Source organism: Chaetodon trifascialis, chromosome 24, assembly GCF_039877785.1.
Source record: "Chaetodon trifascialis isolate fChaTrf1 chromosome 24, fChaTrf1.hap1, whole genome shotgun sequence".
Lineage (NCBI taxonomy): Eukaryota > Metazoa > Chordata > Actinopteri > Chaetodontiformes > Chaetodontidae > Chaetodon > Chaetodon trifascialis.
The window spans coordinates 5,734,086-5,746,176 of NC_092079.1; the positions used below are offsets into that span (position 1 = coordinate 5,734,086).

The following is a 12,091-nucleotide window of genomic DNA, read 5'->3' on the forward strand; positions in this document are numbered from 1 at the left end:
AGTGTCAGCTAAATATGTTTTTCACACTAATCTAGGTGTAGAAGCGGCACAGAAAGGGGGAGAGAGAAAAGTTAACCTTCAGGATATCTGTTTAGTGCAGCAACTTGGTGCAAATAAACACAATTGACTGTGAACATCATAAAGGAGCCTCTCCTCCACCCTCCACCCCGTCAGAAGCCTGACCCAGTGCTGGAGCCGATGATTAGCTTCATACACAGACCTCAGTAAACACACATACCATCCTCTGAAAACACCACCCACAAACACATTACATCAGTCTGATGTTTGCCTCTAAGCTTTTATCTATTCACTGCACAGTCTTCCACAATGCATTATTTATATTTTGGCTATAAAGGTCAGTGGTGATGGCGTTAACATCTCTGAATGGGAATATAAAAAATGTGATTATATGGAAGGGAAGCCTGCATGCAGGCCTTGAATGTTAATCCTATGGCCATATTGAAAGCAATGTGGAGAAAATATCAGAGTGACTCCCTCCCACGCTGCAGTCGTAGGAATTTTGTTTATTGCAAAAAGAAAAAATGTCTTAAATACCTCTCAACCTGTGTTTGCATCATTGTGGACTCGGCTGGCCTAGCTCTCGGCTCTTTGTGGTTTCCGTTGTTATGGAGTTCAGATTGCAAAGCCAAAGGTGATCCTGTTGGCTGACAGTCATCCCTGACCACAGAATAATGGGCAGTCTCCAACTGTCATTACGAGACTCACATAGAGATGCAACTGGTGTGACTGTAGCTCTTGTGTCGGTCACCTGGTTTGCATATGTGGTTTCTTCTTCAATCATGTTCTGTGCTGCTCTGTTGCTTTGTATGTCGCCTTGTTATTTCACAAGAGGAAACGCATGAGGAAGTTCCCACTTTGAAACCACAGCTGTCATCAAGCAGATGCTATCACCTTTGCCGTAGGAAAACAGCTTTAAAATGCCATGTCATCTGTCTGCCAGTGTACCTGTATGTCCATTGAGCGGGGAGGCAAATTGACACCATTGAGCAGCCAAATGACCTTATGTCTTGGCCAGAGGAAGGCAATTTTTTCTACGAGCTGCTTATGTACAAGCTGCTTTGGCAGGCAGCCACTCCGTATATTGAATGTTCCTTTCAGTCCTAAAGAAAGCCAGTGAGCTGTGATAATACTGAAAAGAGCAGGTTAAATTTCAAATTTTTTATCCTTTTCCTCCAATCGATTAGACATCGCTGTTCAGTCCAAACAACCTATTGCATGAATAATGTTAACCCTCCAGCTCTTCATCTAACAAACTCATTTGCTTCTTGCTCCATTTCTCCATGCAACACTTCAAACTGTTTCACTGAAAAACGCTGACAAATACATTTCCTGTAACTGCTTCACAATAAAAGCCACCTCATGTTTGGCCATTTTTAACTCTTTTAATGTTTCCTGTGAATCCAACATGCGTAGGGAGGAAATCTGAATGCACTTGTGGGAGTGACGAACTCAGCCACTAACAATGAAAACTGCGATACAGAGAGCGACGATGGGAAAAAGGAATAAAGAAATCCTGGTGTTCTGGTCTGGGCTACATGATTGTATGACACAGCTGCAGTTCAGTCCAGTGGATTTTCATGTGTTGTGAATGATTCTCCAATAGAGCTGCTTGTTCTTAAGGTGCATGCTTACGTGCTGCCACTGGCATCCTGTTGACTCACAGTAATCCCTAACTCCAACCTCACAACTGCAGAGATTCTCTGTAAATCACACATCAAAATCTAATCAGTGATTTCTCCCCGTGGTCCTCACACACACACACGCCCACCCACCCACCCACACAGATTCTTCTTCCCCTCTCTTCAAACATCTGAAGGGAAAGGCTTTGTGAACTGTGCATGTTCCTGAAACGTTAAAGTTTGCATCTGCCTCACCTCCAGTGTTAGATCACACATCCTGTTAAAGCTACAGACGGTTAAAGAATTTTGGAGCCGACTGACTTAACCTTATTGATTTTTCTCTGTCTTTCTCCTCCTCTCTCTTCCTACAGACCTCCTAAATGGTGCCCAGGAGAAGTGTGAGCTGCCTCCTTTGGAAGGTTTCCCTCACTGCGAGGGCAAGCTCAAGGTGAAACACACATACTGCACACACCACTCCATCCTCTCCATCTCACTCACTCTCTGTCTGTCTTTGACACTGTTTTCATATGTGTGAGTAGATGAGTTGCTAGTCTGAGCTAGAAAAGGAGCACCAGCAACTGAACTGTAAGTACATGAATAGAAATTGTAACCAGATGCCCACGCAGAGCAGAGCAACAACCACCAGCACACCACACATATAAACAATGATTTGGTTTGTTATCACCATAACATTGGAGCCTCACGAGTGTTAGGTCTGAAAAATTCCCAGATCAGATCTTCTCCCACGCTCACATCATTGCGCACTGGGGCTTTGCAGCTACAGCTTTACTCAGTCTGGAATGAGCAGAAGATCATGGCGATTGAGCTGAATCTTAACAAATTTACGGGAGATGTTGTTGTATTGTTGTTGTTGAAGTGACAATACCGAATCAGCACTTTTCACTTTTTGCTTGTTCAACATTACACATTTATCATGTCACCGTTTCTTGTGGGCAAAGGCTTGCTCTGAATGTGCAGCAGTAAGAAGCCTTTAGCCTCTTCTTTTAAGATGTGTTTTTATGACGCTGCTTTACTTTCAAGCAAATACAGACGTAGAGGCATTTGACCTATTTAAAGATACCCTGTGGTGTTTTCGTATAAGCAAACAAATGTATGTTTACATTCAGTGTGTCATGTACGGCCGTGCAAACATGTTAAAAACATGTCTGTCCAGCTGGCTGTCTTCTTCTCTGCCTTACACACAGCTACATTTCTTGGCACATTTCTGCCACCAACTGTTGATCAGCGTCGTAGCGTGAAACTGGCTTTGTAGTCAACTAACGCACATGCACGTGCTCCCTTGTGCATGTACACGAGATGCAAACAAATGTGAGACCTGCTCACAAAAGCACTGCTTCTAGAGGTCTCTCAAATTTACTCTTTCTCCTGAAAGAAAGACTGCAAATTGTTCTCATGTGATGACATGATTAATAACCAGAGTATTTGGCAGAATAGTAGATTCTGAAAATAATAGTTGCAGTCTGACCTGACACACTACCTACATCGGATGACTGCTCACCTGATTGATGTATGACCAATGTTCAGTCACCTTGAAGCTGTGGTTTCATCGACCAACTCCTTGAAAAAACAGCACAATTATAAACTTCTGTACAGCTCCACACAAACAGTCCCTGTGCAGGAAAATCTAACGACAGACCGGTTTGATTTCACATTGCGGGACAATGGGGCCAAAGTGAATCCACACACAGATGCAGGTGCACACACACGGACACACACAGATGTATGCACATTTTCATTCCAATGTGTCTGTTTTTCTGTGCATGTGCGGGTCTCCCTGGAGCTGATAGGGCCCTATCATACACACCATCTGCTCAGCCAGTCCCAATCCTCCACTGATACTGTCAGCGTTTCCAACTGGGCGCCGGCCGATGCCAAAGCTTGCTCGACACACTCACACCAGCACAGCCACACAGTACACGAGCCTGTTTTCAGAAAGGCATCAAAATTCACTTAACTGGTTTTCCACAGTAATTTTACTGTGGGTACACAGTTTGTAACATCTGACAAATCCATTTTCTCAGTTTAAAGAGCTCTTCGGTTGTCATTGAAACAAATATAGTACAATCTTCATGCCTTTGCTACCCAAGCGATTCTGATCCAAGCCCATCTGCCAGGTCTCCCCTCTGTGAACAGCTTTGAAAATTCGATTTTAGATTTCCCTGTGCGCTGCTCCCTTAGGTTACTATAAGTCAGCATGCATGATGCGCTCGAGCCGATGAACTAAGCAGGATAGCTGTCAGTCCACATCTTGGCTCAGCAGCCCGTCCGCTTTGCACGTACCACAGCGTGTCATTTATGACGGCCCATGGAAATCTGCCTGCCAGGGATCAGATCAGGAGAGAAGACACAGAGGAGATTTCTCCCTTTGGTTTTCACAATTATTTATTTTGGGAAATTTATTGAGGATGCATGTTCTTCAGCTGTAGTCAAGAATGCTGTTTTCACATCGATTTATTTCCACACGAGAGCCACTCCAACCTCACTCTTTTCCTGCTGGCCACAGAGCAGTTCCACTGGATGACTTGCACATGTATTTGATGAAAGGGAAATCATTTCTCCTTTATTTTCAAACCCTAGATATTCCATTTGATTTCAGGGATTGAATGTGATGGCTTTTAATCCTGCTTCTCTAACCTCTGAGCCACGAAAAGAGCCTGGACTGTTTCCACGAGGACAGTGGAAAGTAGATAGGTAGCTTGTGCTATAGATTTTTGCAATTGTGTCTTATGTATTCTGTCAGCATCTCAACCTGCCTACACGCCACAGTGACTGGTGAATTTCAGCATCAGCCTGATATTTCTTTTTTTGTATCTATTCAAAGTGATCCATTATTAGAATGGAAAAAGGTCTAAATTACAGTTTGGCTCTCAAACAGCAGTCACAGAGGGCTCATGTGTTTTACAGATATTAAAGTTTGGTGAGTGGAAGGGCTGACTTGGGTGAAAATACACATGCAGCTCAGATGTAACCTTGCCTTTTCTTCCTCTTTCTCAGTGGATGAAGGAGATGTGGCGCTCTGACTCCTGCTACAGCAACTATGGTGTGGATGGATCCACCTGCTCCTTCTTCATCTATCTCAGCGAGGTGAGCCCTGTGTGTGCGCACATATGTGTGTTCATTGTGCATCTATATTTCAGGTTCATGAAGGTGTCAAACTTGCAACAACAAATACCTCTATTCTCCACATATTTGAATATTTCCCAACACACTGGGAGAATTTGACTGATCACACCATCAAGAAGCACTTCTTACATGTGTGTATTAATAGAGTGCTGCAGGGATGACGCATTTTCGTAGGCCAACCTGGAAGTTCGGATCGTCCCGGTTCCCTCGGAAAAAAAAGCCAATGGGGTCTGTCCTTTGGATTTTGGATTTATTGCAGAAAATAAACTCTGAGAATAACAACAGATTCAGATATTTACAAGTTCTGTTCCGCAAAATAATCTTCTCAAATGGACACCACTTTTATGATTTCTGAAGTGTAAATGCAATTGCCAGAAGCACCACTGAGCCTCCTGCTAAACGTGACACACTTTACTGTAAGTTGATGAATGTACATGTGGAAAAGAGCGTAAGTGTAAACCCCACGAGGCTGTAAACCAGCGAGTAGATGAGTTTCCTTCATCAGTGTGATGACATTTACGGTCAACTTGCGTAGCCTCTTTTAGCCATTTGTTAGCAAGTGCCTTTTTTAAGACATGTAAAAGCTTCAAAATTCTCAAGTGGGGTGTTCACTGACGTGTTTTATGTCAAAGAACAAAACGTGCAAATCTCTTCATCTTGTGTAAACCACAGATCATATTTCAGGAATCTAACAAAAAATCTTTAAAAAAAAAACAACAACAAAAAAAAAACCAGAACCGCATTGACTTTGAGACAGAGGAACCGAAAGTGCTAATTCATTTTTTGGGTTGTAGGATTCATTCTTGCGCCACTGTATAATGTTTGAGTATTATAGGTTTCATTGCATTATTGGATGTTTGACTTTTGCTAAATGGTGGCGAAGCGACAGAACAAAGGCGCAGTCACCAGCCAAGTTTCCATTCAAATGAAGTGGAAAATTGAACTGAATTTTCATAAAATCTGCTAAAGACCATGCAAATGAATGCACCTACTTGCCAGCCAGATGCCATCAAGCAGCTGAAGAAGAAGGTACAATGAGATGAACCTCGAATAATGAAAAACATGATGGAAATTTGGCGTGTATGTTTATTTAATGTTTCAAGTTGGAGACTATTGTTTTCTCCTCAATGGTCTACAAATGCTTGTCTCAAAACAATACACATTTTAGATAAAATTAAACCAATGAAAAGACCAAAACCTAGGATTTTTCCTTGGATTTGCTGACAATGAGAAAACTGTAGAATATCCAACTTATCCCTTTAACTTCCATATAATACGTCTCTCTCGACCTTTAAGAATGCCTTATCAGTGGAACTCTCTTTAGTCACAGCAGTACAGTGCATACAAAGAGTAGAGGATGCTGGGATTTCTGCAACATACCGGGACAGACAGCCCAGAAAAATTGGTGGTTCAAAGGCAGAGCGCCCTGACAATATTCCTGTAACCTGAGAATGATCACCGAAGAATGAAGGGCTAAAAATAAGATAATAAGAGAGGTAGACAGGATTTCATTTTTAATGAGAGCAAATTAGAGTGTGTTGAGGAGGACGGTGTGGGAGAAAGAGGAGATGAGTCAGTTGGAAGGGAGGGAGAGGAGGGGTGGTGTTAGATACTTTTTGAAGTGATGGGTTTTCAGCCTCCAAGGGAAGACGTGGAATGACTCTGCTTCCCTGCCTTCGTCTCTATATATCCTTGGCAAAGAGGAGAAAGCAGCCTGACCAACATGGAGGAGTCTTACATTATTGACAAGCACTAACATATAGAAGCTCGTGTTCCTTCAGGGGACACTTTGAGACTTTCAATTTTGCATGATTTGTCTTTGTCAGAGCAGCCAACATGGCCAGAATTTATTCCGAGCAGTGAAATTAATCTTGCCTAATGAAAGTCTGATTATAGAAATGGATCAAGTTTGGGGAAAAGAGTTTAATATCGACGCTAAACTAAAATCTGATCTGATAATGATTTGCCATTACACGTTTCCCATCACCATCCGAATGCAAAACTTAAACTCATGAGCGCTGGATGCAAAACTGTTTAAACACTCACTTTCTCAGATCTGGAAAACAGCTCCGCTTCCCGTGAGACGCCACTGTGATTCACCATTTCAAAGATCCTTCACAGATCATAGCTGTGATGACTCTTCTGCTTGATTCTGATTCGTTAGTATGTTCCTCATTCTCTCTCTTTTCTACTGAAAGTGTCCGTGTTAATAACTCAAGTGTTGATTCAAGTGAGAAACAAGTTTTTGTTTTTTGTTTTTTTTGGAGATCTTGTCTTTTTGTTGTTCTGAGAAAAGATTTCTGTCTTGGCTTCAGCTCTGGGAAGGTCAGTAGCCTATTATAAATATTGTATATGAGCTGAAAGCATCGCAGTGAACTCAGAAGGAGCACACAAAGTCCGGCCCTCTCTGTATGGAAATAGAAGTGAGACAACAGCGAAATCCATTAGGAGGAGAGAAACCCTTTTCTCTCTCGCTCTCTGTTCATGTCAAACCAGTGCTTAAGAGAACAGGAAACAAACACATGCTGTAAAGATTTGACACAGATGCATCTTTGCTCTGTGTTCAGTCCTGCTTATCTAACAGTCCTCAGCCTCCTGGTCATGTGATCTCATGGTTGCCATAGCAATAAGCATACATTTCCATTGAGAAACAGCTGTGATCAGGCTCCTCTGTTCAGAGCACACACACAGACTCCCAAAAAAACACACTTTTACATGTGTAATTCATATTTGTCAACCACCGCATTAACCTTGCAAGGGGGTAGACCAGAGAGGGCAGCATATCTTTTCTTTAATTATTTTTTTGGGCTTTTTAGCTTTTATGACGGTGACAGCTGAAGGGATGGCAGGAAATGGGGCAAAGAGAGAGGGGAAGACACGCAGCAAATAAACCGCAGGTGGGAGTCGAACCTGCGGTCTCCGCAGAGGACCGACAGCCTCAATACATGGGGCGCACACCCTACCAGCTGAGCTATAGGGCTGCCCTGAAGGTAGCATATCTTGATGGATTGTCAGCTGTAGAAGGTCAGGGCTCAACTAGCATGGTGTGTGCACGAAGGAAAATCAACACATGCACCTTATCTCGGGGAGCTTTTTTTCTCTCCCTCTCTCTCTCTCTCTCTCTCTCTCTCTCTCTCTCTCTCTCTCTCTCTCTCTCTCTCTCTCTCTCTCTCTCTCTCTCTCGTTGCTGAGATTGGCAAAACACAACTCATCGCTTCTCCAGAGGGCCCTATGTGGTCAGAGGCAATCGTGCTTGATACAAGAGGAAGGAAATTTTGTAACAGAGATGTCGAAGCTGAAGGAGGGCCAAGTGTTTTACATCAGATGAAGAAGATGAGCCAGTGTCAGTCAAGAGTGCTATTTGTTTGACTTCAAACAAATGATCCTATCCTAAGGAAATCTGTGGTGCCTAACCCTAACCCACCCACACACACACACACACACACACACACACACACACACTCAGGGAGTGAGACTGTTCTTAGATCGATACCACGAGAGAGAAATATCAAGCATCAGGTGATTAAAAATGTTCAAGTGACACATAGTGAAGAATATTACAGCAAATAAAAAAGATCAATATGAACGTCTTAAAAGTGTCTCTGTTCAGCACAACAGGCACTTTTCTCCCTCAGTGGCCCTTTTGCTTGAATATGTTTTCTATTTTTCACGACTTTTTATGGATTACTTCAGGATGTAGCACAGTAAGATATGACTGAAGCAGCCAGTAATACCAAAAATACTTGCTGTTTACAGCAGTAATCTTGCCATTGATTTTTCATAACTCATTCAATCTCTGATCTTTTGGTCAGCACTGCACTATGTAACTAATATTTCCTCAAATATATATCCCACTTCTTGCGGGATGAATGCACTCTTGCAGTTCCAGAGAGGTTTTCTCCCCAGCACAAAGCAATTGCGTCCTTTTTCAGACGTGTGCAACATGCGTTATGACGTCCTCGATCATTTTCGGCACCGCTTTATGATGACAATCAAATGTACTGCAGCTCAGCAAATATTTGCACCCCTTTGCAGCGGGCTTGATGTCCTCCAGTGACTCCAACAAGGCCTCACTTTGCTCACGAGCATCTCTGTTGCTCTGTATTTTTGTGCGTACAGTATGTGTTCTGATTTTTGTCTCCACTCAACTAAATCGGCTTATTTGTTTTGATAGGTGGAGAACTGGTGTCCTCGCCTGCCCTGGAGGATAAAGACCCTGAATGAAGAAATAGACAGGAGGGGACAGGTGAGAAACACAGCAACAGCTCAGATTAATCGTAAGCTAAAAACACAGCGGACACTTCAGCTACCTCAGCTGCTCTTTCGAGGGCTCTCAGCAGAAGACGTTGCTTGTACCAAAACTGCTAATGGACTTTTCGCACTACTACGCTGTTTTTACAAAACAGGTTTGCTCTGATGCTTGCAGTCGCTCCTGTCATGAAACTGAAACTACCATGTGACCAAATCCACACGCAGCAGTAAGACTGAACAAAGCCTCGGTCACGGTTGCGGTCCAAGTGGCTCGAACGTATTCATTTCAGAGAGGCTTGTATGTGTCTGTGACAAGTCCCACATTTTTCCATTAGCATGAATTTTTAAACCTGAGTCCCTCTCAGCGTTCAGTCCCACTCCATCATCCTGTGTAATGTGGAGACACCACAGAAAATGCCATTTAATGGGATACTTAATTCTAAGAATCACTCATACTAATATCTGGGTATAGTTTTTAATATTTAATTGTTTAAAATGTCCTCAACTGGCAGTGGTGTGAGAGGTAATTCCCCTCGCAGCGTGCATGATATCTGAAAACGAGACGGCAAATGAACGAGCAGGCTGAGGCTGATCCACAGTGTCAACATGCCTCGATGGCATAAAAGAGTCGAGCAGTTCTCGCAGAGCAAAGCCGGAGTGACGGGACCTTGGGACAAATCTGGAATAATGATCTTCTATCCCTGCCAATGCGGCAGCTCACTCAAATCCCACTTAGAGCGCTTCTGCGGGCCGATTGGCTTGCGCGCAGTCCACAGAATCAGCGCTCCTCGAAAACACTCCCCCTTCCCTCTGCTGCGGGTGAATCAATATTAAGCACTCTTCATCCCCCTCTCTGGATGCATCAACAGCACTGAGCCCTCAGTGGTGGGGAGATGCCATTTGACAGGCTTTGGAGATTTTAATTCAGGCCCAGATTTTAATAGGTTCAGTCTGCGGAAGTGATTTCCTGTCGTGATGAGGGATGCTAATGCCCTGCAACAGCCTTGTTTCAGCCACCTTAGCAGCTGGTAATGCCACTGTGGTTTCTCCTTCGCTCGCTCTGTCTTTCTCTCGCTGGCTCTGTCACATTCACTGCTCTCTTTTCACGCGAGGCCTTGAATTTCAACATCGGAAATACACAGAAGCACAAATATGCTCAATTTAAACGCCGCGTGCCGCAGTTACAGTGTTGCATGACACTACAAACCCAGAAAATGTGGCCGGCAGTCACCTCAGTTTCATTTCTGTGTTTCGTATTCTGTTGTTTTGGCTTCCAGTTAGTCATCAGTCTTGCAACACAGGATGGGTTTGGTAAAACACTTGTTGTGCTGTGTTGCCCGTTTTCCATCACATCTCATTGAACAAATTTCTGGACATAATGTCCCTTTTTGCATCCCATTGTTCCGCATAAGAAATGCTTTCATTTGACTCTCTGAGAATTAAGCATACTATGTACTGTCATTGCCTTCCCCTTTTTCTTTCCCGTGGTTTTCCTTTACCTGTCCTCGTTGGACTTCTCCCCTCCTTTCCTTTCATTTTTCCTTTGTTTTCCTGTCCCTTTACGTCTCCCATCCTTTCCCCCTTTCTCCTCTTCTCTCTTTTCCATCCATGTTTTCCTCATTGTTCTCCTCTCCTCTCCTCTCCTCTCCTCTCCTCTCCTCTCCTCTCCTCTCCTCTCCTCTCCTCTCCTCTCCTCTCCTCCCTAAAGCCTTCTTAAATAAATGAGCTATGATGTATTCACCCCTTTCAGAATACACAGCCAGAGCTCAGGTTGACTCGTAACATCGAGGCGCTCTGAATGCTTCAGTATTTGTTGTTCCTGTCAACGTAAATATGACGCCTTTCTGAATCCACTTTTTTCTTCTCACGGCTTTTACTCTACAATTTTATGCTCAGGTTTGTTTGATGTCTTGCTCTCTGGAGAGCTCTCAAACATACTTACTTTCCCAGTACAAAGGCATTTTTTTGTGTGCCCTCAATATATAATTTTTTCTGCAGATGTCTCTGACAGTTTATGGTGGTTATTATCACTGCAACAGAATCCCTCCAGCGTCAATGATTATAAAGAGATTTTTTGGGAAAAATAGGACACACTGAGGTTGACAAATGGTGCAACACATTAAGCATTGAACATGAATTCGTTCATTCACTCATATGTAACCCATCCCTACTTTGTTTTCTCTATCCATTTGATCCACCTGCCGATCTTAAATGGTAAAATATCAGATTTTGGCAATTTATATAAGGTATTTATCCTTTAGCAGGCAGTGTTTGACTTAAAGCAGGGGCTCTTAGTTTCATTACAGCATTTCTAGAAGGGCCCCCCTCCAAGAAAACAGCCCTTTGAAAAGTGTAGTAGTCAATATTGCAATTTTAAATTGGATTAGATACATTTTTCAAGATCCCCATGGGATTACGTCACAGCAGCAGCAGAAAGGATGAAAGCACTCGAAAGAAACACATTTATTTCAGATAATACGACAAGCAACAGGATAACAAATTGAACATAATGTTACAGTGTCTTAAAGCTTTGAAATAAATGGCCTGATATTATCTGGTGTGCAGATGAAGGAACATACTGCTCAGTAGTCCCATATACACAGTGACCATACGGGGGTCATACTGACTGTGTCACTGTTGCACATTGTCTCGGTGTGTGCAGGCGGAGATCCGTACCAGCTTTGAGGAGCTTTACCGTGTGATGTCGCAACGTGAGGAGTTCCGCTGGATGATGCTGAGGATCAAACGCATGGCCGAGCCGTGGGTCAGCGCCATCCGCTCGCTGGCTGCCAAGCAGAACCTGGCCCGGCGTCGGAGGAAGAAGGTAGGCACAACACATGCAATGCATCTTATTGCACAGGAGAACTGAGCGGGATTCGCTCTCGGTCAGGCAAAGGGATCGTACTCGAGCTGCCTTTGGGTGACATTTTGTTGACATTTTTGGTGGCAAAATCTGCCGCACGACACAGATCACTGCACATCTATTTCTCTTTAGATCTTTCTGTGTTGTTATTTTCAGGCTGTTCACTTTCATTTTGATTTTTTTCCCAACAAAC

General features: G+C 43.3%; 1 protein-coding gene across 1 annotated transcript in view; it reads left to right on the forward strand.

Annotated features, from left to right (window-relative positions):
• Window positions 1-12,091, forward strand: part of mgat5 (alpha-1,6-mannosylglycoprotein 6-beta-N-acetylglucosaminyltransferase) — a 93,497-nt gene that overhangs the window by 29,049 nt on the left and 52,357 nt on the right. Inside the window, exons 4-7 of the mRNA XM_070958128.1 lie at window positions 2,012-2,088; window positions 4,656-4,745; window positions 8,959-9,030; window positions 11,698-11,859. Of these exons, the coding sequence (XP_070814229.1) occupies window positions 2,012-2,088; window positions 4,656-4,745; window positions 8,959-9,030; window positions 11,698-11,859 (401 nt within the window). The remainder of the gene's footprint in view (window positions 1-2,011; window positions 2,089-4,655; window positions 4,746-8,958; window positions 9,031-11,697; window positions 11,860-12,091) is intronic.